At 42.8% G+C, this 25756-nt stretch overlaps 1 protein-coding gene across 8 annotated transcripts in view; it reads right to left on the bottom strand.

Moving 5' to 3' along the window:
* Positions 1-25756, bottom strand: part of LOC141139448 (thyroglobulin-like) — a 152548-nt gene that overhangs the window by 72744 nt on the left and 54048 nt on the right. For 5 of the 8 annotated variants that reach the window (XM_073625534.1, XM_073625536.1, XM_073625541.1 and 2 more), the window contains 6 exons: positions 24487-24696; positions 22040-22255; positions 17092-17301; positions 14848-15063; positions 3934-4143; positions 1644-1859 (listed from right to left, as the gene is read on the bottom strand). In XM_073625534.1, the coding sequence (XP_073481635.1) occupies positions 1644-1859; positions 3934-4143; positions 14848-15063; positions 17092-17301; positions 22040-22255; positions 24487-24696 (1278 nt within the window). The remainder of the gene's footprint in view (positions 1-1643; positions 1860-3933; positions 4144-14847; positions 15064-17091; positions 17302-22039; positions 22256-24486; positions 24697-25756) is intronic. The other 3 variants (XM_073625537.1, XM_073625538.1, XM_073625540.1) reach the window with 3 other exon arrangements.

A 25756-nucleotide genomic window follows, 5' to 3' on the forward strand; every position in this document is an offset into this window, starting at 1 on the left:
AATTTTCAGCCCCTGTTTAAAAGGGGCGTATAATTACAATTTTTGATGCAATACTTTGCAGCAGGGCTCATTCTTGCGCTCCAACTATAGCATTTGTGAGGGGTTGCAGTGCTGTGGCATCAGTGCCTAAGGCCCAATTTTTCTGCCCCTGTTCAACAGGGACATGTAATTACAATTCTTGATATAATATTTCACAGCAGGGCCTGTTCCAGCACCCACCAAGAGTAACTGTGAGGACTTACAGTGTTGTGGCACCAGGACCACCACCACCACTAAAGGCCCAATTTTTCTACCATTGTTCAACAATGGCATGTAATTACAATTCTTGATCTAATATTTCACAGCATGGCCCGTTCCTGCGCCCACCAAGAGTAACTGTGAGGGCTTACAGTGTTGTGGCAACACCAACACCTAAGGCCCCAATTTCTGCAGAGTATATAGGGCAGGCCCCTACTTTCAAACATCCAACTTACAAACGACTCCTACTTGCAAACAGAAGAAGACAATAGGAAGTGAGATGAAATCTACCCCTAGAAAGGGAAATTCTCTCCTGTAAGAGTTAATATGGGAAAAACGTGTCTCCTCTTCACTGATGTTTTATCACCAATCCTTGTTTCACTAAAAACCCCAAATTTTCAAAAAACATTTGTCATTGGGACAGAAAGTGAGGTGAAATCTTCTGAAGAGGTGCACAGACAGCAAAACAAATGTTACAGGGGTGATAATCCTTCCCTATGTTTTCCAAAAAGCTTAAAAATAGATTTTTTTGGCTGGAGCTACACTTTAAAAATGTACCAGTTCAAAATTACAAACAGATTCTACTTAACAACAAACCTAGAGTCCCTGTCTTGTTTGCACCGCCTGTATACTGCTGTTCAGAGTATATAGGGCCTGGGGGTCCCACACCTTTCCTTTTTTTAATTTGGGTGCGGGGTTCCCCTTAATATCCATACAAGACCCAAAGGGCCTGGTAATGGACTGGGGGGTACCCATGCCGTTTGTCTCACTGATTTTCATCCATATTGCCCGGACCCGACATTACATTAAAGCCACAAGCAGTTTTGAATGACTTTTATTCCTTTAAAAATGTCATTTTGTGCAGGGACTGTTCTAAGCACGGGAAACATGCGCCACTTTACAGGCATACTATAGACACCCCCCAGGTACGATATTTAAAGGAATATTTCACTTTTTTTTTCCACTTTAAGCATCATTAAAATCACTGTTCCCGAAAAAACAGCCTTTTTTAAAACTTTTTTTTGCATTGATACATGTCCCCTGGGGCAGGACCCGGGTCCCCAAACCCTTTTTAGGACAATAACTTGCATATTAGCCTTTAAAATTAGCACTTCATTTTGAACGTTTGAGTCTCATAGACTTTAATGGGGTTCTAAAGTTTGCGCGAACTTTCGGTCCGTTCGCAGGTTCTGGTGCAAACCGAACCGGGGGGGTGTTTGGCTCATCCCTAGTGGTAGCACAAGAACTTGGCCTTTGGAAGAAGGAAGTACAATTCCCACCTTGCCTGCAAGACAATATCTTCTAAGCCCTCACTCACCAAAGACCTCTCCAGAATCAACAAATAAGATTATATAAATTATTTTTATCACAAAGATATGCAGAGAAGTTGTAGAACTGAGTCTTACCTTGTTTTTCACATGTAGCTGGTGTTTGTCCAGGTGGAGTTTTTGTTCCAGCAATCTCTTCACCAATTGCATTAACACACCAGCAGTACCCAGTGCTGCCATGACACTGCTGTGGTTGGTAACTGCCCTTTTCATCACACTGAGGAACAAAACCACCTATCACTTTCTTGTCTCCTCCCAGAGCTACCTGACGTTCCTTCAAGCATTTTGGCAAGTCTGTCAACATATACAGGAAAGAACAGAGATTACAGAGAACACACTCATAAGGGCATAAATGTCCAGAAATAGTAACGGTATAATAAGGAACACTGCATTACTGCTGTGAAAAAGTATTAATGTGTATCTAAACCCTCTGTAATGTCTGTGTAATTTTAAAAAGTTAATTCCTTTTTTTAATATGCTCTGATTTAAATGAACCATTTGCTGTCTGAGCTAATGTTGGCATTTTTCACATTCATGTTAAAATTAGCATTTTTTTTGGAAAACTACTTAGAAACCTCAAACATTATATGTATTCTGAAAGCAGAGGCCCTGCAGAATGAAATAGTTGTTTTTCCAATTTTTCATGTCACACAATATTTGCGCAGTCAAATCAAACACAAAATTTCAGGTAATAATACACATATGAATTTTAGTGCACACAAACACAATATCCAAATTTTTGGTATAATATAAAAGATGATGATGTATCGAGTAAATAGATTCCAAACATGTCTTTCTAATGCCCTGTACACACGGTCAGATTTTCCGATGGAAAAAGTGCGATCGGATTGTGTTGTCGGAAATTCAGATCGTGTGTGGGCTCCATCGGACTTTTTCCGTCGGAATTTCCGACACACAAAGTTTGAGAGCAGGATATAAAATTTTCCAACAACAAAATTAGATCATTTAAATTCCTATCGTGTGTACACAAATCCGACACACAAAGTGCCACGCATGCTCAGAATAAATTAAGAGACGAAAGCTATTGGCTACTGCCCCGTTTATGGTCCCAACGTTTTACTTTACCGCGTTCAGAACGATTGGATTTTCCGATAACTTTGTGCGACCGTGTGTATGCAAGACAAGTTTGGCCCAAAATCCGTCAGAAAAAATCAGATGGATTTTGTTGTTGGAATTTCCGATCAATGTCCGATCGTGTGTACAGGGCATAAGAGGGAGGGTCAGGAGATACAAGATGTAATAACTGTGGGAGATGTGCTAATGGAGAAAATAAAAGTACAGTTGTTAGGTGGGGACCAGATAGGCTTCTCTGAAGAGATGAGTTTTCAGGGATCGTCTAAAGGTGGACAAAGTAGGAGCTAGTCGGACAGATTGGGGTAGAGCATTCCAGAGGAATGGAGAGTGCTTGGGAGAAGTCGTGGAGATAAGCATAGGATGAGGTGACGAGGAAGCTAGAGAGCAGGAGGTCTTGGGAGGAGCAAAGGGAACAATTTGGTTGGTATTTTGAGATCAGGTTAGTGATTTACCTGGGAGCCAAGTTGTGGATGGCTTTGTAAGTTATTGTTAGTATGTTAAATTTAATTTGTTGGCAGCCAATGGAGGGATTGGCAGAGAGGGGTAGCAGACGCCGAGCGGTTTGTAAGGTGGATGAGCCCGGCAGAAATGTTCATGAAAGCCATTCGACAGCTTGACTTGAACTGGTGGGCTGCCTACAGGCCCCATTCACAGCTGAGCATTTTGTAGCTTCAAGCTCAAATAAGCCTAACATCAAAAGTGTAGTGTGGCTTGATGCTTGTATCTGGAAAAAGTACAAACTTCAAGTATTTTTGGCCACAATAAAATTCAATGAAAACTCATGAAAACATTTAAAAGGAGGCAAAAATGCATACATCCCACATTTTTCTTGTTATAGCTATTAGCTTTCTATTGGCTAAAACTTAAAATAAGAAACACTCAAGAAAAACAGCTGAAAAACAGCTTATAAAACTACCAAAAATGCTCAGCTGAAGTGTGAGTTCAGCCGTAGTGCCACACAAATTTTTTAGTGGTTTGTGAGACTGTGTATATGTGTCTTAGGTGAATTATATCATGTGGTTAGTATTGAGGATTTGTAATAAATATTTGATTTAATTAAATTTCAATAAACTTAGTGTATGTATATATATATATATATATATATATATATATATATATATATATATATATACAGTATATATTATTTACATTTAAATATGTCTAATAAAAACAGTATAAACTTTCCATTGTTTTGTGTGTTGTTTGAAGTTTTAGAAGTAAATACTAGTGTTGTAGATATTTTTTTTCTGATGAGCCTAGAATGGAGACTTACCATGCCTTTCACATGTAGCTGGTTTTTGTCCAGGTGGAGTTTTTGTGCCAGCAATCTCTGCTCCTATTGCGCTGACACACCAGCAGTGCCCAGTGCTGCCATGGCACTGCTGTGCTTGGTAATTGCCCTTTTCATCACACTGTGGAATATAATGACCAATTATCTTCTTTGCCAGAGCTTCTTGACGCTGCTTCAAGCATGTTGTCAAGTCTGTCAACATACACAGAAAAGATTAATGATAACCAATGTTCTTTGCAAGGAAAATGCTCCAAATTTATGAACAGGCTTGGGAAATCTGGAATTAGTGGCAGGAAATGCCAAAAAAAATGCATTCTGTAGGCAATGAATGGATAACCTTTACCCCTAGAAACAAATTTGAGCAGTTTGTAGAGCTAGTACCTTTTTATTATACTCAGGTGCAAAGACATGTATAATATACCACCACTTTATTTTATTTCCCTACAGAGTTTACTCATAACTGGTTTTAGGCACTGGGGGCTTGAAGATAATTTTTTTGGGCCTACAGGAGTAATAAAAAAAAAACTCCAAAAAAAGAAAAAAAGCAGTATTTAAATATAAACAATATATATATATATATATATATATATATATATATATATATATATATATATATATTGTCTAGTATAATGGGGCTCCAATTGGAGTTGTACAGAGTTTTTAAGAAACCTAGGTGCCACCATGCTGGACTGCATTGGATGAATTACAGATTTTCTCCAGAAATCCTGCCCCATTTCCAGGTGGAGTTCTAGATGTGCCAGAACTTGGGAAGGCAATTTGCAGAGCCATTGCAGCTTCATATGTACAGAGCGTAATGGAAAGACTGCAAAGTGGAGAACAAGCAGGGGTTTCTAGAAACTAGATGAAGCTAAAGATTATTTTTGATGTCTGCATCCACCTGTATTATTTTTCAAATTGATCCCTGTTCCAGTGGAGTTCAGGCTGTACACAGGGTCACAACTTTTTTTCATGTTAGGAATATCCTTTGCCAGTGCTAATCCCCATCCCCTACCACTCAAATGTCAAAGGTCAAAGCAGTTAAACCAGTGGTGGCAAACATTTTTGAGCCTGAGTGCCCTAACAGCGACACAAAACCAACGTATTTATTTCAAAGTGCCAACACAGAATTAAATCTGCCAGCGGCTCTGTACAGAGGATGGGACTTATCATCCCTCTGAATGAGCCCTAAGGGACCAAAAACTTACGATTCTGCCAGATTCACTCAGAATGCAGGGTTCAGGAATGTGTTGTGCTCAGAATGCAGGGTTCAGGAATGCGCTGTGCTCAGAATGCAGGGTTCTGGAATCATTTTTTACCCTCCTAGTACGCCCATTTTTATTCTTATTTTATACTATGTATTACATGTTATTTTCCTCCTTTTTTTTATTCTTCCCTATTTTATTTTTTATTTTTTATTTTCATTTCAATTTTTTAGTTTTTTATTTTTTCATTTTTAATTTTCATTTTTAATTTTCATTTTTAATTTTCATTTTTATTTTTATTTTTTATTTTTTATTTTTTATTATTATTATTATTTAATTTATTTTAATTCTTAGTTTCATTTTTTATTTATTATTCCTTTTTTTATTTTATTTTCATTTTTCTCATCATATTTTTTATTATTTCTTTATTATTTTTACTATTTTTCCCATTATTATCTTTCTCATGATTCACCATTCCTTTATTATTTTCATTATTATCTTTCTCATCTTTATTATTATTTTTTTCATCCTTATTTTCCGTTTCTCAACTTCTTCATGTCATTTTTCCTTCTTTATTCAGGTATGAATTTTACCATCATGAATGTTAATTGTTAGATTTTCATTCAAGTTCTATATTATACCATTCTTCATTGTCTTCACTTGTTTTTATATGCTGTCAATCCCTTCCGCCGACGCCGTCACTTAGCGACGAATGCCGGCTTCCCTTCCTATTTAAATGAAGTCAACCCGGCATGCCAATCAGATCTGAAGAAAATGCGGAAGCATTGAAACACATCATCTGACACGTACAGATGTCATTTCCGCAGCTTCCTCTCCAGTGAATGGTGCGTTCCAGGCTGGTTCCATCTCACTCCGACTTCCGTTTTCCGCTCCTGAGGAGATGCCGGTCCGACCTTGCTGACATTGTGGGCATTCCGCTCCCCCCATGCCAAAGCCCCCACCAGCAGAGGACTACACACCACGGACTGTCTGCCTACATCACCCACAGAGTCTCACACCACCTTGGGACCCCGCACTGAGAGCTGCTGAGGTTTTGCCTATGGGCCATCTCTATGTATTACATGCCTTATCCCCACTGATCTATTGTGAGTAGCCAGGTTCTTTTTTTATACATCTAATAAAGTTTTTTGGATACTGCAGATTGGCGCACCTTTTTATCTTACAGGGTTCAGGAATGCGCTGTTTTCAGAATGCTGGGTTCAGGAATGCCTTGTGCTCAGAATACAGGGATCAGGAATGTGTTTTGCTCAGAATGCAGGGTTCAGAAATGTGTTGTGCTCAAAATGCATGGTTCAGGAATGTGTTGTGCTCAGAATGCAGGGTTCAGGAATGCGTTGTGCTCAGAATGCAGGGTTCAAGAATGTGTTTTGCTCAGAACGCAGGGTTCAGGAATGTGTTTTGCTCAGAACGCAGGGTTCAGGAATGCGTTTTGCTCAGAATGCAGTTTTCAGGAATGTGTTTTGCTCAGAATGCAGGGATCAAGAATGTATTTTGCTCAGAATGCAGGGATCAGGAATGTGATTTGCTCAGAATGCACTGTGCAACATACACTGACCTACCTGACACATACACTGACCTACCTGACACATACTTCCTGCACTACTCACCCCCCCTCTCCCCACACACAGTGCAATGTATATCCAAGGATCCATGCTCCTCCTTACCTCTCCATGGCCTAATTGTCCATCACATCAGGGCTCTCTCCAGCACCGGGCAGGCAGTATTGCAGGAATTGCCGCCATCCAGTCGCTCTTTGGTGTCCCAGCCACCGGAGGTCATCTAGCAGCCACTGCAGCTCTCCCATGGTCATGATCTGCTCCGAGCACTGCCCCTCCCCCTCCGCTGTTCCACAGGTCGCATTGCATTTGCCAGAGGGACAGGCTGTACCAAAGTAGCCCTGGGGCAGGAGGAGCTGGAATAGGGTGCCACAGAGAGGAATGCCCGAATGTCTCACTGGAGGTGTGGGGTCCGGAGGAGGCAATAAGCTGAGGAGGATGATGCAAGAGAAAGGGAGCTGGATCCTCCATGCCTGCACCACCAGTGCAAGTGACTGCCTGGTTGGGGGATCCCCCCCATCCTGGCGGCGTGCTGCGTGCCCACAGAGAGGGCTCGGCACGCCAGTTGTGGCACGGGTGCCATAGGTTTGCCATCACTGGCCTATAGTAGTATCCACTGAAGGTCTTGCATCTGATAGTTTAAAAAAAAGGCCAGAGCTTGTGTGAGGTACTTGTGAGGAACCCTAAAGTTGGTCATACATTACAGGATTGTATCAGAACAGGTCAATCTTTATTATTAACCAAAGCTGTTCTCATTTTTCCCTATAATTCTCCATAGTAAAGTTAGAATTTTGCCTATTTCTTCAATTGTGAGGTGGTGGAACTATCTATATTTAGTAAACTTGATGATATATATTTTATATTAACATCCACAAGAAAAGGAATCCAGTTTTTATCAGTTTGGCATAACTAAAGATGAAGAAATAAAATAATTTCTTATCTCTGAGTTAAAGATTTACTAACAATTCAGATAAAAAAAACCAAAAAACAAACATGTTATACTGCAATATGTGCAGTATTGTGCAATATTGCACAGAGCAGGCCCAATTCTCCTCCCCGCTGGCACTCCTGACCTCTCCCCCTGCTGAGTGTGCTCTGGGGGCACTCATGTGTGCTTGCTTCTGAGCCTTCTATGTGTTTTTTTGAGACACGCAGAGCGCAGCTCGCTTCCTCCTTATTGGCGGTGATTGACAGCAGTGACAGCCAATGGCTTCCATTGCTGTGTTTCAGCCAATGAGGAGGGAGAGACCCAGGAGAGCCGATGCTCTTGTGCACATCGCTGGATAGAGATGAAGCTTAGGTAAGTATTAGAAAGGGCTGAAGGGGGAACTAAACACTGACTGTTTTTATGCTTATGTAAAGAATGCATGAAGGTAAAAAACCTTCACCCTTTACAACCACTTTAAGTTTAATCTTTGCAAAATTTTATTGAAAAACTTCTTTGTTTTGCTTTTAAGTTTATACCTAAATGAACAGAACCCTTCACTGGACACACCTAAACTTGATAATTTAGAGGAGTGCTCAAATACTTTTGGTCATATAATAGGTGAGGTGGTCAGTAGGGATGAGCTCAGTTTTCAGTCCAAACAAAAGATTGGACCAAACATGTGACCTAAAGCAACAGTTGCATGATTGAGGGCTGTCCATAGTATTGTGTGTTTTATGTAATTGGAGATTGAAGGCTGCTCTCAATCAGATCGACCATTTCATCAATAATATAAGAGTATATAAAAGGCACAATCAAGAAGCAGAGCTTGTATATTTAGTAAGTAAATATGGCTATATATATTTGTTGACTGGGCTTGTGCACCTAAAACCAAGCTGAGTGGGCAAGTTTTCTCTTTATTTTTTCCTTTTTAAATGAGTCTTTTGCAGGTCCATCCCAGGTCAACAACATTTTTTTCAACAAGAACATTTATAAGGGGCTTTCCAGACCTCTGATACACCTGAGTGACAAAAATAGGATTTTTTAAAACAGCTTACCTGTAAAATCCTTTTCTTTCAAAGGACATCACGGGACACAGAGCCACAGTAATTACTGATGGGTTATATAGGTATCACTGGTGATTGAACACTGGCACACCCTATCAGGAAGTTCAACCCCCTATATAATCCCTCCCCCATGCAGGGATACCTCAGTTTTGTAGCCAAGCAATATAGTGTATTAGAAGAGGGGCGGGACCTCTGTGTCCCGTGATGTCCTTCGAAAGAAAAGGATTTTACAGGTAAGCTGTTTTAAAAAATCCTATTTTCTTTCTCGAACATCACGGGACACAGAGCCACAGTAATTACTGATGGGATGTCCCAGAGCAATGCTACCTGAGGGGGGGGAACCACGACCAAGTAGGGTGCAATCAGACCAGGAGGACCCTGTACCGCTGCCTGCAGCACACTAAGCCCAAAGGCGATATCCTCATGCCTTCTCACATCCACCTGATAGAATCTGGTGAATGTATGAACTGAAGACCAGGTTGCGGCCTTGCAGATTTGAGCCATAGAGGCCCGGTGATGCACTGCCCAAGAAGCACCAATAGCCCTTGTGGAATGTGCCCTGATCTGAAACGGAGGAATCTTCTGTTTCAAACCGTAAGCTTGAATGATCAACTGTCGAATCCATTTAGAAATGGTAGCTTTTGACGCTGCCTGTCCTCTATTGGGACCCTCTGGCAGCACAAACAAAACATCCGTCTTGCGGATCTGAGTAGTTGCCCCTAGATAGGCCTTAACTGCTCTTACTACATCCAACGAATGTAGAGATCTCTCTTCCGGAGAACAGGGATCTGGAAAAAAGGAAGGTAGAACAATGTCTTGGTTTAAATGAAAATCAGAAACCACCTTCGGTAAAAAACTAGGATGAGGGCGTAGTACCACTCTATCCTTGTGTATAATCAAATAAGGCTCCTTACAGGAAAGAGCTGCTAATTCTGATACTCTTCTAGCAGAAGAGATGGCCACCAGAAAAATTAATTTCCTTGTCAACAAGACCAAAGGAATCTGACTTATTGGTTCAAAAGGCCGTTTCTGTAACACAGCCAGGACCAAATTCAAGTCCCAGGGGTTTAGGGGCGCTTTAACCGGAGGATTAAGACGCATCACCCCCTGCATAAAGTTTCGGACCAAAGAATGCGAAGCAAGTGGCCGCTGAAATAATACTGATAAAGCAGAGACCTGGCCCTTGATGGTACTCAAGGCCAGCTTCATCTCTAATCCCATCTGTAGAAAATCAAGGATTCTACCTATGACATATTTCCTGGGATGCCAACCTCTGGATTCACACCAGGTTATATAAGCCTTCCAGACTCTATGATAAATCATCCTGGAAGCTGGCTTCCTTGCATTAATCAAGGTAGATATGACAGGACCTGAGAGCCCACGACTCTTCAGAACGTGGGTCTCAATAGCCAAACCGTCAAATTTAGCGTTTGTAAGGCAGGATGGAACACTGGACCTTGAGATAACAGGTCTGGGCGTACCGGTAGGGTCCACGGGGAACCCACCATCATCCTTACTATTTCTGCATACCAAGTCCTTCTGGGCCAAGCGGAGGCCACCAGAAGTACCGACTTCCTTTCCTGCCTGATCCTGCGAAGGAGTCGTGGTAGTAGCAGAATAGGCGGGAATGCGTAAATCAGTGAGAACCGATGCCACGGAATCACCAACGCATCCGTCCCGCATGCAAGAGGATCTTTTGTCCTTGCCACAAATCTGTCTATCTTTTTGTTGAATCGGGATGCAAAGAGATCTACATCTGGAACCCCCCATCTTTGGCATATGGCCCAAAAGACGTCGGGATGCAGAGACCATTCCCCTGAAAGTAACTGCTTGCGACTTAGATAGTCTGCCTGCCAATTTTCTATTCCCGGGATGAAAACTGCCTATATGCATGGCACATGCATCTCTGCCCAGACTAAGATCTGGTTCACCTCTTTTTGAGCAGCTCGGCTCCGGTGCCTCCCTGATGATTGACATAAGCCACTGCTGTGGAATTGTCGGACTGGATCCTGACCGGACAACCCTGTAGCCTGATAGTCCAGGCTTTTAGAGCTAGATGTATTGCCCGGATCTCCAGAATGTTGATGGGTAAGGTCCTCTCTGTCTTGGACCATACCCCTTGGACCGCAGCCTGTTCCAGAACTGCTCCCCAACCTGACAGACTGGCATCTGTTGTTACCACCGTCCAGGTAACCGGTAGAAAGGATTTCCCCTTCTGCAGGTTTTCGGGTATGAGCCACCAATTGAGGCTCTGACGCACCGCATGCGACAGGTGCATCGGAAAGTCTAATGCCTGAACCTTCTTGTTCCAGGTCGACAGAATACTGTGTTGCAGCATTCTTGAGTGAAACTGAGCATAGGGAACTGCTTCGAATGAAGACACCATCTTCCCTAGTAGCCTCATACAAAGGCGGACTGAGGGACCCTTCTTGGTCCTTACTGTCAGAATCAGCTCTCTCAAAGCAGTGATCTTTGCCTGGGGTAGAAATATCTTCTCCTGGCTTGTATCTATAATCAGACCTAAATACTCCAGTCTTCTTACTGGTTTTAGGAAAGACTTTTCTAAGTTGAGGATCCAACCCAGGTGTTCTAGATACCTGACCGTGGTCCTCAAGTTTCCCTTCAAAGAGGCTACCGACCGGTCTATCAAGAGCAGGTCGTCTAGGTATGCTATGACAGCTATACCCTGAGCCCTTAATCTGGCCAGAGGAGGAGCCAAGATCTTTGTGAACACTCGAGGTGCAGTGGCTATCCCGAAAGGCAGAGCCACAAACTGGAAATGGCGCCCTCCTACCTCGAAGCGCAGAAACTTCTGATGAGCAGGAAAAATGGGCACATGCAGATATGCATCTCTGATGTCTATTGATGCCAGAAATTCTCCTCCCTGCAGGGTGGGAACTACTGTTCGAATTGATTCCATGCGGAAGGATTGAATCCTTAGGAATCGGTTCAGATCCCTTAAGTCCAGAATGGGCCTGACATCCCCATTTGGCTTTTGGACCGTAAAAAGGTTGGAATAGAAGCCCAATCCCTGGTCCTTTGCGGGAACTATCATAATGACCTCCTGCGACAAAAGTCGCTCTAACGCTAGAAGGAGCGACTGCTTCTTCTCTGGGTCTCTGGGAACATTTGATCTGAGGAACCGAGGAGAGGGGAATTCCTGAAACTCCAGCTTGTACCCTAAGGTTACCGTGGAGATTACCCATCTGTCCTGGAAGTCCTCCTGCCAGAGCTCTGAGAACTGTCGCAGTCTTCCCCCCACTCGAGTGAGCGGGGGCGCCCCCTCATGCAGAGGTCTTAGTGTTTTGCCTAGTAGGCTTCTTTCCCCAGGACTTCTTTTGTCCCTGGGGTTGACTCTTGTCTCTGGACCCCGATGGAGGCGGCCGTCGAGACTGCCTGGAGGCTGAAGCCCCCGGCGCTCGGGAAAGAGTCCGTTTGAAAGAGGGACGCTTACTCTTCTTCTTGACAGGTAAGAGAGTGCTTTTCCCACAAGAGATTCTCTTGATATAGTTATCCAAGTCCTCTCCAAACAACCTTGCACCACGAAATGGAAACCCAGCCAGTAGCTTCTTACATGGTGCTTCGGCTGACCAATTTTTCAACCATAGGATTCTACGTATATGCACCAACCCCAGTGAAAGACGGGAGGTTTGCACGATAGAATCTCTAATGGCGTCAACCACAAAGCATAAGGCCGCTGGAAGGTTAGCAAACCCCTGGGCCTGCTGTTCAGGTAATACTTTGATGACCTGCTTAACATGGTCTCTTAAGTATTGACAGACTCCAATCGCTGCTACTGCAGGTTGGGCCACTGATCCTGCTAAGGAGAAAACATCCTTCAATAGGGATTCCATCCTTTTATCTACAGGATCCCTGAGCATCTGAGCATTGTCTACAGGACAAGTCAGGCTATTATTTACGGAGGAAATGGCGGCATCAATAGCCGGTATTCCCCACATTTTAATAAACTTTTCTTCCATCGGATAAAGTGTTGAAAACTTTCTCGGCGGAAAAAAACGTTTGTCTGGGTGATCCCACTCAGAATAAATAAGCTTTTCAAGTAAAGTATGAACAGGAAAAGCATGTGCTGCTTGGAAAGGTTTCAGTGACCCCAAAGCAGAAGAGGATTCTTTAGCAGTTTCAGGTATGGGCAACTTAAATGTGGAGCGGACCAATCCAGTGAGGATCTGCACTAAGACTTTCTCCTCTTGGGAAGTCGCAGAGGGTCCCTCTCCACCTGAATCCTCCGAAGAGGAATCATCCATCCCATCCCGATCCTCTGAAAGGGATTCATCTCCTTTATCCCAGAGCTCCTCTGTCTGAGGGTCTTGGGGAACAGAGGAAAGCCTAGTGCGTTTTCTTCCACTGAGTGAAGACGTAATCACGGCCATTAATCTTTCCTCTAGACCATTAATGGTTGAGGAAAAAACCTCTTGTGTAATATATACAGGGGCTGAAGTGCCAGAAGCAGGTGTAGCCCCTAACCCCGATGGCTCTCCCTGGCTAGCCGTCCCTGGCCCATCTTTAGGGGGGGAGGATGCTGCCGACAGGGGGCCCTCAGAACCTGAATGAGATCCCCTAGTGTCTCTGGTTCCTGGGGTGCTTGAACCTCTTCTACCCATAGTGCAAAGCAACAAGGTATGAGGTATACAAATGAACACTGCCCGCTGAGCGATGTAGTCTGGCTAAAAGCCTTGCTACCCAATGCTCAGTCTGGTGTTACTTCAGTAAATGCTGCCTAGGAGAATGCCTGTGTCCCACCTTACATGCGACCGTCAGCTCTGTGTCTCTCAGAAGGCTGAGTGCACCTGTACAGAGTGCCTTTAATAGCCTGCAGCTGGCCTGAGTGGGAGTCTAAGCACTCTGTGCTGACATCCCGCCCCCTCCTCTACCGCCCCCCCCCCTCGAGTTTTGAAAAAAACGAGCGCTTCCCGCGCTGCCGACTCTCCTGTCATGCTTCCGGAGAAAGGCTGGGGATGGGGGGGGAGGGAGGGAGGCTGGTAACAAGATCTGCCTGAACGGCTATCTTGAGAGATGGTGGCCATTAGGCCGCAGAGCCCGGGTGGTATAACCACTTTCTAGACCCCTGTGGCCCCTCTCTAGCCTGGGGGGGAACATTCAAACATGAGAAATCCCCCTTTCCACCTTACCTGTTTGCAGCCTGCTTGAGACGCTGGGACATAAACAGCGATTACAACACCTGAGACAGAGTCAGCATGTGTAGGTTTGTGCTCTTGGCAGCCCCCGGTGGTCACAATAGGCATAGCATGCATTTACCTTAAAGGAGAAAAGCCACTAGAACTCAAAAATTCTGTGGAATCTCCTCTTACCTTATCCAGCCGCAGGGTGCTGTTTACACAGACCCAATCTTCACCTCTCACGGTGGGCTCCGTTTGAAAAAACCGTCAGAGACTGGGGCCCCCATCAGTAGGAGGATCCAACAGTTCTGGGACCGTAAAGCACCTCGCCAGAAATTAGGAAGTTTAAAGCCATTTTCTGATCTGCGGGGTCCAGCTCTCTAAAAAGAGAAGCATTACGGGTAAAACCTCGTTTCTTCGGACACGAGGCCCGGGTACCATTCAATTCGGCCATGAAAAGACACTTTGAATGGATCCGGTTCGCCTGGATTGCCCCAGTATAGGATCTTAGGATATTCCCTTTGGAGCTCAGCACAGGACATCTTTACACGTCCATCACCTAAGACACTGGTGTAAAAACTGAGGTATCCCTGCAAGAGGGAGGGATTATATAGGGGGTTGAACTTCCTCATAGGGTGTGCCAGTGTCCAATCACCAGTGATACCTATATAACCCATCAGTAATTACTGTGGCTCTGTGTCCCATGATGTTCGAGAAAGAAACCATTTTTCTGTCAGCTAGTGTGCCTAATATGACTTTAAGTTCTAATCTTGTGATTTTAAGGCTAGAGTAACCACAGGTGTAGGTGGGTGGTAGCACAAAAACTTGGACTATGGAAGAAGCAAGTATAATTTCCATCTTGCCTTCAAGACAATATATTCCAAGCCCACACTCACCAAAGTCCTCTCCAGAGTCAATCAATATGATGATGTAAATAAATATATTTATGACAGGAATACACAGAGAAATTGGAGAACTGAGTCTTACCTTGTTTTTTACATGTAGCTGGTGTTTGTCCAGGTGAAGTTTTTGTTCCAGCAATCTCTTCACCAATTGCATTAACACACCAGCAGTACCCAGTGCTGCCATGACACTGCTGTGGTTGGTAACTGCCCTTTTCATCACACTGAGGAGCAAAACCACCTATCACTTTATCATCTCCTCCCAGAGCTACCTGACGTTCCTTCAAGCATTGTGTCAAGTCTGTCAACATATACAGGAAAGAACAAAGATTACAGAGAACACACTCATAAATGTCCAGAAATAGTAACAGTATAATAAGGAACACTGCATCACTGCTGTGAAAAAGTATTAGGGTGTATCTAAACCCTCTGTAATGTCTGTGTAATTTTAAAAAGTTAATTCTTTTTTTTTTTAATATGCTTTGATTTAAATGAACCATTTGCTGTCTGGGCCAATGTTGGCATTTTTCACATTCATGTTAAAATCTGATTTTTTTTGTTGGAAAACTACTTAGAAACCTCAAACAGTATATCTTTTCTGAAAGCAGAAGCCCTGCAAGAATGAAATAGTTGTTGTTCCAATTTTTCATGCCACACAATTAGCAATGTTAGCGCCTTGAGGCGATTCAGTTTGCATTTGCCTCGATTTACAAATCATTCATTCATTCAAAAAATCATTCATTCACAATATTTGCGCAGTCAAATCAAACACAAAATTTCAGGTAAAAATACACATATGAATTTTAGTGCACACAAACACAATATCCACATTTTTGTTATAATATAAAAGATGATGATGTATCGAGTAAATAGATACCAAACATGTCTTTCTAATGCCCTGTACACACGGTCGGATTTTCCGAAGGAAAATGTGTGATAGGACCTCGTTGTCGGGAATTCCGACCGTGTGTAGGCTCCATCACACATTTTCCATCAGATTTTCCGACACACAAAGTTTGAGAGCAGGCTATAAAATTTTCCGACAACAAAATCCGTTGTCGGAATTTCCGATCGTGTGTACACAAATCCGACGCACAAAGTGCCATGCATGCTCAGAATAAATAAAGAGATTAAAACTATTGGCTACTGCCCCGTTTATAATCCCGACGTACGTGTTTTACGTCACTGCGTTCAGAACGATCAGATTTTCCGACAACTTTGTGTGACCGTGTGTATGCAAGACAAGTTTGAGCCAACATCCATCGGAAAAAATCCTAGGATTTTGTTGTCGGAATGTCCGATCAATGTCCGACCGTGTGTACGGGGCATAAGAGGGAGGGTCAGGAGATACAAGACTTAATAACTGTGAGAGATGTGCTAATGGAGTTATTAGCTTTCTATTTGCTAAAACCTAAAATAAGAAACACTCAAGCAAAACCGCTGAAAAACAGCCAGGGAAACTACCAACGATGCTAGCTGAAGTGTGGGTGCAGCCATAGGTGCCACACAAATTCTAGTGGTTTGTGAGACTGTACATGTGTTTTAGGAGAATTACCGTATTTACTGGCATATAACATGCACAGGTGTATAGCACGCACCTTTATTTTAGGAGGGAAGATTCAGGAAAACAACTCAAATTTTAAATAAAGAACTTTGAAGCAAAATAAGGGTCAGTGCCCATCATGGCAGCCTCACCATTGCCCATCTGCAGCCTGATCAATGCCATCTGTAGCCTCACAATTGCCCATAAATGCAGCTTGAACAATGCCCATCTGCAGCCTGATCAATGCCCATATGCAGCCTCACCATTGCCATGAATGCAGCCTGATCAATGCCCATCTGCAGCCTCACCTCAGATTACTGCTGCCTGGGAGGGGGGGCGGGACGAGCGATGTCAGATTACTTGCAGTGAGAATCTCCTGTTTACTCGGAGGCCTCTTTAATACAAAGTCCCGCCTCCTGGACCGGCTTCTACGATAGACAGAACACTAGTCCAATGCCGGCCCAGGAGACGGGACTTCCTACCGTTTAGTAAACTGTAGATTCTCGCTGTATGTAATCTGATGGCGCTCATCCTGAACCCCCCCCCCCACCCTTCCCTCCTAGGCAGCCAAAATTGCAGTATATATATATATAGTATATATTATTTCCATGTATATGGAATATATTCATATATACGTCGATTCTTATTTACATAGATTTCCAATTATGTAGATAAGAACAGTATAAACTTTTATTTGTTTTGTGTGTTGTGTCACATTTTAGAAGGAAATACTAGTGGTGTAGATATTTTTTCTGATGAGTTCTGTGGCCTAGAATGGAGACTTACCATGCCTTTCACATGTAGCTCTTGTTTGTCCAGGTGGAGTTTTTGTGCCAGCAATCTCTGCGCCCATTGCGCTGACACACCAGCAGTGCCCAGTGCTGCCATGGCACTGCTGTGCTTGGTAATTGCCCTTTTCATCACACTGTGGAATATAATGGCCAATTATCTTCTTTGCCAGAGCTTCTTGACGCTGCTTCAAGCATGTTGTCAAGTCTGTCAACATACAACAAAGATTAATGATAACCAAAGCTCTTTGCAAGGAAAATGCTCCAAATTTATGAACAGGATTGGGAAATCTTGAATTGGTGGCAGGAAATGCCAAAAAACTGCAATCTGTAGACAATAAATGGAGAACCTTTACCCCTAGAAAAAAATTTGAGCAGTTGGTAGAGCTAGTACCTTTTTATTATACTCAGGTGCAAAGACATTTATAATATACCACCACTCTGTTTTATTTCCCTACAGAGTTTGGTCATCATAACTGGTTTTAGGCACTGGGAGCTTGAAGAGAATTTATTTGGGCCTACAGGAGTAATAAAAAAAAAATTCCAAAAAAAAAGCAGCATTTAAATTTATATATATATATATATATATATATATATATATATATATATATATATATTAGGGTTGTCCCAATACCAATTTTTTAAAGACCGAGTACAAGTACCGATACTTTTTTCCAAGTACTCGCCGATACCGATTACCGATACTTTTTTTTTAATGCCATGTGACAGTGGCACGTGTGTCAGTAGTTTTTTGTTTTTGTTTTTACAATTTTATTTTTTACAATTCATTCTTTTAATTATCTTTTACAATTTATTTTGTTATGCTTTTTTACAATGCGTTCTTTTTATAAAGGGGGGGGGGGGGGAGTGGACAGTGTCAGTGTGTTTTTTTTTATTTTTTACAATTCATTTCTTTTTATTATTTATTGCAATTTTTTTATTATTATTATTATTATTATTATTATTAGCCCTGTTGGGGGGCTTTGGTAAGATATCAGGGGTCTTAACAGACCCCTGACATCTCCCCTTTGAGACAGGGAAAGGGACTGAGGACCCAGTCCCCTTCTCAGCAGTTTCAGCTGCACTGAAAATGAATGGAGAGGAGACCGAGGCTCCTCTCCATTCATAAATGAAGCATTGTAAACACAGGTTACAATGTTTCAGTTATGTGAATGGACAGAGTCAGTTATCACTGACTGTTCATTCGGAAAAGGAAGAAGCCAGATTTACTGGCTCCTACCTCCTCTCTCCATCCTGAAAGATCGAGGGGGCAGAGGAGGAGAACGGAGGGGGACAGCAGAATGGAGGGGGACACGGAGGAGAACAGAGGGGGACAGCAGAACGGAGGGGGACAGAATGGAGGGGGACACGGAGGAGAATGAAGGGGGACAGCAGAATGGAGGGGGACAGAACGGAGGGGGACACAGAGGAGAATGGAGGGAGACAGCAGAATGGAGGGGGACAGAACGGAGGGGAACATGGAGGAGAAGGGAGGGGGACAGCAGCACAGAGGGAGACATTGAGGGGGACAGCAGCAGAACAGAGGGGGACTGGAGGAGGATACAGGGGCAGTCAGCGGTGATCGGTGCAGCTTTGGGGGCAGTTACAAGCACTGATCACCGCTGTGTAGATTTCACTATAACAGCTGAGGGGGGGGGGGGGGGAGAAGCGGAGAAACGGCTGTCAGGCTTTATTGAAATCTATACAGGGTGATTGGTGCTTGTAACTCCCCCTCCGCACCGATCGCCCTGACTGTCCAGGTATCGGGTGAAGCATCGGAGCATTTGCTCGGTATTGGTACCGATACCAATACTAGTATCGGTATTGGGACAACCCTAATATATATACTCAGTGCTGCCATAAAAAATTATATAAATAAATATATATATATGTAGCGCTGGTAGATTTGCAATCTACCGCACGTTAGGTAAATTTAGTAACTTGTTCGTTAGGAATGTTAAGTTTGCCTCTGTTCCAGCTTGGCTGACGTTGTGTGTGTTTCCATGCTGACTGGTGGGTATCGCTGTTATCACTGGTTAGTGTTGGAAAGGCAAGGTGTTGAAGCGTATGGATGCTCTTCTGTCCCAGAGACAACTCGGTGGAGGTGGTCCTCCGAGTTGCATTCTGGGCGAGGGTATTTATGGGACAGATGCCATATTTTGGGGTTCGTTTTTTTCAGCCACCTGCTGGCCCTCCTGGCCGACAGATATGCGTTAACCCCCCTAGCGGTATTCCCGAGTCTGGCTCGGGGTGGATTTTCAATACCAAAAGCGGTATCCCCGAGCCAGACTCTGGATTGCATCACAGGATCCATGTAGAGGATACTTACCTTGTCCCCTGGATCCTGCGATGTCTCCCCCTGTGATCAGCGAGCCGCCGTGTCTCGCTCGATTCACAGTGCCGAGCTCTGTTCCCTGCGAGCGTTGCGACGCACGGGGACGGAGTTCGGCGGCAAATTCAAAAAGTGAAACACACAGTATAGATACAGTATACTGTAATCTTACAGATTACAGTACTGTATCAAATAATTACACATCCCCTTTGTCCCTAGTGGTCTGTTCAGTGTCCTGCATGCAGTTTTATATTATAAAAACTGTTCTTTCTGCCTGGAAACTGGAGATTGTCCATAGCAACCAAAACTGTCCCTTTACATCAAAAGTGGCTTTAGACCAACTAGAAAACAGCAATAATAAATTAGAATCACTTGCAGAATTGAGTGATAGTGATTTGTGGGGAAATCCGTCATCAGACACTAAAAAGTAATGACAGCGACAATTCTGCAACTGAGCAAATTTCAGTATTTTGATTTGATTACATTATTGAATAATTTTTATTATTATTATATTATTATTTGGTATAATTATTTATAGTTAATTATTATATTATAATTTTTGATTTCATTTTTCAAACTTTATCATACCCGGGATGTCTACTAGACTCTTGTTTGGACAGATTTAAGTGAATTATTCCTAAGAATTACAGTCTATAATATAAAACGCCAAATTTCTGTGCAAAATAATTGTACCGCTTTCAGCACCTAAAATCTGAAATAATCATACCGCCAGGGAGGTTAAGGAGCTACCTAGTGGTTCTCCGTTCCGGAGGCCCACGATACTACGGCGCAGGGGTGTGTCCAGAGACTTGTCTGGGGCCTACCACCGCGGCCGAGGAATGGTCCTGAGCTGTCGGTCCTGTGTGGCGAAGCTAGACAACCGAGGAGATCCCAGGGGAGGACCCGTCTTGGAGGGATCACGCAGAGTGCTGGTCTATAGAGGGGCCTGGTGACTCGGTTGGAGCACGTATCTGAAAGTAACTATACAGCATAGTGTTGCCGGGTTGGCTTAAAGGTTCAGGCACTGTGACTGACATTCATTACAGAAAATCTGATACATCCTGTGGCAGAGGATCGTGCGGATTTTGTTCCCAAGCAAGTCTGTGGCAGAGACTTTGATTCATGCTGCGTGCTGGCTGCTAGGCTGGTGAGAGAGGCCTATTCAGACGAGCAAGGAGTGTGTCCCACGAGGGGAGCGCATTCCATACAATATCTGAATTCTACCCGAACATATGTTAAAAGAACCCTAAAGGAAGATGTTTGAGTTTCTTCTGCAGTTTCCCTTTCGTCTCTTTCCTGCTATTTCCTAAGTCAAGTGTTTAATAAAGCATTGAAAACGTACTCCAGTGTTGGTGCGTGTATTGTCCAGAGGTAAACTCAACGGAACCCTAGACCCGGTGCCGGTGAAACAGAGGGAAGCAGAGTGAAAGTAACAGACCCGCTTAAACCAGCAGCTCCACCAAGAGTTATTGCTACATGTGTATATATATATATATATATATATATATATATGTGTGTGTGTGTGTGTATATATATATTGTTGTCTAGTATAATGGGGCTCCAATTGGAGTTGTACTGAACTTTTAAGAAACCTAGGTGCCACCATGCTGGACCATATTGAATGAGTTCCAGATTTTCTCCAGTAATCCTGCCCCATTTCCAGGTGGAGTTCTAGATGTGCCAGAACTTTGGAAGGCAATTTACAGAGCTGTTACAGCTTCATATGTACAGAGCGTAATTGAAAGTCTGCAAAAGGGAGAACAAGCAGGGGATTCTGGAAACTAGATAAAGCTAAAGATTCTTTTTGATGTCTGCATCCGCCTGTGTTATTTTTCAAATTGATCCCTGTTCCAGTGGAGTCCTGAGGATCCTAGGTCCAGGCTGTACACAGGGTCACAACTTTTCTTCATGTTGGGAATATCCCTTGCCAGTGCTAATCCCCACCCCCTACCACTCAACTGTTAAAAGTCAAAGCAGTCAAACCAGTGATGGCAAACCTTTTTGAGCCTGAGTACCCAAACAGCGACACAAAACCAACTTATTTATTTCAAAGTGCCAACACAGAATTAAACCTACCAGCGGCACTGTACAGAGGATGGGACTGATCATCCCTCTGAATGGCACAATCAGGAGGAAGCAGAGCTTGTATATTTAGTAAGTAAATATGGCTATATATATTTCTTGACTGGGCTTGTGCACCTAAAACCAAGCTAAGTGGGCAAGTTTTCTCTTTATCTTTTCCTTTTCAAATGAGTCTTTTTCAGGTCCGTCCCAGGTCAACTACCTTTTATTTTAACAAAAACACTTATAAGGGGCTTTCCAGTCCTCTGATACACCTTAGTGACAGAATTTTTTTTCTTTCAGCTAGTGTGCCTAATATGACTTTAAGTTCTAATCTTGTGATTTTAAGGCTAGAGTAACCACAGGTGTAGGTGGGTGATAGCACAAAAACTTGGCCTATGGAAGAAGGAAGTATAATTCCCATCTTGCCTTCAAGACAATATATTCCAAGCCCACACTCACCAAAGTCCTCTCCAGAGTCAATCAATATGATGATTTAAATAAGTATATTTATGACAGGAATACACAGAGAAATTGGAGAACTGAGTCTTACCTTGTTTTTTACATATAGCTGGTGTTTGTCCAGGTGGAGTTTTTGTTCCAGCAATCTCTTCACCAATTGCATTAACACACCAGCAGTACCCAGTGCTGCCATGGCACTGCTGTGGTTGGTAACTGCCCTTTTCATCACACTGAGGAACAAAACCACCTACCACCTTCTTGTCTCCTCCCAGAGCTACCTGACGTTCCTTCAAGCATTGTGTCAAGTCTGTCAACATATACAGGAAAGAACACAGAGAACACACTCATAAGGGCATAAATGTCCAGAAATAGTAACAGTATAATAAGAAACACTGCATTACTGCTGTGAAAAAAGTATTAAGGTGTATCTAAACCCTCTGTAATGTCTGTGTAATTTTAAAAAGTTAATTCTTTTTTTTAATGTGCTCTGAATTAAAGGAATCATTTGCTGTCTGGGCTAATGTAGGCATTTTTCACATTCATGTTAAAATCTGATTTTTTTTTGTTGGAAAACTACTTAGAAACCTCAAACAGTATATCTTTTCTGAAAGTAGAGGCCCTGCAGAATGAAATAGTTGTTGTTCCAATTTTTCATGTCACATAATATTTGTGCAGTCAAATCAAACACAAAATTTCAGGTAAATATACACATATGAATTTTAGCGCACACAAACACAATATCCACATTTTTGGTATAATATAAAAGATGACAATGTATCGAGTAAATAGATACCAAACATGTCTTTCTAAGAGATAGGGTCAGGAGATACAAGACTTAATAACTGTGGGAGATGTGCTAATGGAAAAAATAAAAGTACAGTTGTTGGGTGGGGGCCAGATAGGCTTCTCTGAAGAGATGTGTTTTGAGGGATCGTCTGAAAGTGGACAAAGTAGGAGAAAGTTGGACAGATTGGGGTAGAGCATTCCGGAGGATGGGAGAGGCTCAGGAAAAGTCCTGGAGGCGAGCATGGGATGAGGTGACGAGGGAGCTAGAGAGCAGGAGGTCTTGGGAGGAGCAAAGAGAACAATTTGGTTGGTATTTTGAGACCAGGTTAGTGATGTAGCTGGCGGCCAGGTTGTGAATGGCTTTGTAAGTTATTGTTAGTATCTTGAATTTAATTTGTTGGTTGAGTGGCAGCCAATGGAGGGATTGGCAGAGAGGGGTAGCAGACACCGAGCGGTTTGTAAGGTAGATGAGCCTGGAAGCAACCTTCATGAATGCCAATTGACAGCTTGGCTTGAGCTGGTGGGCTGCCTACAGGCCCCATTCACACCTGAGAATTTTGTAGCTTCAAGCTCCAATAGGCTCAACATCAAAAGTGTAGTGTGGCTTGATGCTTGTATCTGGAAAAAGTACAAGCTTAAAGTATTTTTGGCCATGATAAAATTCAATAAAAACACCTGAAAACATAAAAAAGCAAGCAAAAATGCATGCATCCCACATTTTGCTTCCTATAGTTATTAGCTTTCTATTTGCTAAAACCTAAAATAAGAAACACTCAAGCAAAACTGCTGAAAAACAGCCAGGGAAACTACCAAAGATGCTCAGCTGAAGTGTGAGTGCAGCCATAGTGCCACACAAATTCTAGTGGTTTGTGAGACTGTGTACATGTGTTTTAGGAGAATTACTGTATTTATCGGCATATAACATGCACAGGTGTATAACACGCACCTTTATTTTAGGAGGCAAGATTCAGGAAAACAACTCCAATTTTAAATAAAGAACTTTGAAGCAAAATAAGGGTCAGTGCCCATCAATGCAGCCTCACCATTGCCCATTTGCAGCCTGATCAATGCCCAATCTGCAGCCTCATCTCAGATTACTGCTGCCTGGGAGGGGACAGGGAGGGGGGGTGGGACGAGCGCCGTCAGATTATTTGCAGTGAGAATCTCCTGTTTACTCGGCGGCCTCTTTAATACAAAGTCCCACCTCCTGGACCGGCTTCTATGATAGACAGAACACTGGTCCAATGCCGGTCCAGGAGGCAGGACTATCTATTACTGAGGGCGTTTAGTAAACGGTAGATTCTCACTGTATGTAATCTGATGGTGCTCCTCCTGCCCCCCTCCCCCTTCCCTCCTAGGCAGCCCAAGGTGCATTTTCGGCATATAACATGCACACACTATTTGCACCCGATTCTCAGGGTGAAAAAGTGCATGATGTTATACACCAATAAATACAGTATAACATGTGGTTGGTAGTGCAGATTTGTAATAAACATTTGATTTAATTTAATTTTAATAAACATTATATATATATATATATATATATATATATATATATATATATATATATACAGTATATATTATTTTCATATATATATGGAATATATTCTTATATAAATAGATTTCCAATTATGTAGATAAGAACAGTATAAACTTTTATTTGTTTTGTGTGTTGTGTCACATTTTAGAAGGAAATACTAGTGGTGTAGATATTTTTTCTGATGAGTTCTGTGACCTAGAATGGAGACTTACCATGCCTTTCACATGTAGCTCTTGTTTGTCCAGGTGGAGTTTTTGTGCCAGCAATCTCTGCGCCCATTGCGCTGACACACCAGCAGTGCCCAGTGCTGCCATGGCACTGCTGTGCTTGGTAATTGCCCTTTTCATCACACTGTGGAATATAATGACCAATTATCTTCTTTGCGAGAGCTTCTTGACGCTGCTTCAAGCATGTTGTCAAGTCTGTCAACATACACAGAAAAGATTAATGATAACCAAAGCTCTTTGCAAGGAAAATGCTCCAAATTTATGAACAGGATTGGGAAATCTTGAATTGGTGGCAGGAAATGCCAAAAAACTGCATTCTGTAGACAATGAATGGATAACCTTTACCCCTAGAAACAAATTTGAGCAGTTGGTAGAGTTAGTACCTTTTTATTATACTCAGGTGCAAAGACATTTATAATATACCACCACTCTATTTTATTTCCCTACAGAGTTTGGTCATCATAACTGGTTTTAGGCACTGGGAGTTTGAAGAGAATTTATTTGGGCCTACAGGAGAAATTTAAAAAACTCCAAAAAAAAAGCAGTATTTAAAATTATATATATCTAACCTAGGTGCCACCATGCTGGACCACATTGAATGAATTCCAGATTTTCTCCAGCAATCCTGCCCCATTTCCAGGTGGAGTTCTAGATGTGCCAGAACTTGGGAAGGCAATTTACAGAACTGTTACAGCTTCATATGTACAGAGCGTAATGGAAAGTCTGCAAAAGGGAGAACAAGCAGGGGTTTCTGGAAACTAGATGAAGCCGAAGATTCTTTTTGATGTCTGCATCCGCCTGTGTTATTTTTCAAATTGATCCCTGTTCCAGTGGAGTCCTGAGGATCCTAGGTCCAGGCTGTACACAGGGTCACAACTTTTCTTCATGTTGGGAATATCCCTTGCCAGTGCTAATCCCCACCCCCTACCACTCAACTGTCAAAAGTCAAAGCAGTCAAACCAGTGATGGCAAACCTTTTTGAGCCTGAGTACCCAAACAGCGACACAAAACCAACTTATTTATTTCAAAGTGCCAACACAGAATTAAACCTACCAGCGGCACTGTACAGAGGATGGGACTGATCATCCCTCTGAATGGCACAATCAGGAGGAAGCAGAGCTTGTATATTTAGTAAGTAAATATGGCTATATATATTTCTTGACTGGGCTTGTGCATCTAAAACCAAGCTAAGTGGGCAAGTTTTCTCTTTATTTTTTCCTTTTCAAATGAGTCTTTTTCAGGTCCGTCCCAGGTC

The sequence above is a fragment of the Aquarana catesbeiana genome, linkage group LG04, assembly GCF_042186555.1.
Source record: "Aquarana catesbeiana isolate 2022-GZ linkage group LG04, ASM4218655v1, whole genome shotgun sequence".
NCBI classification, from domain to species: Eukaryota; Metazoa; Chordata; class Amphibia; order Anura; family Ranidae; genus Aquarana; species Aquarana catesbeiana.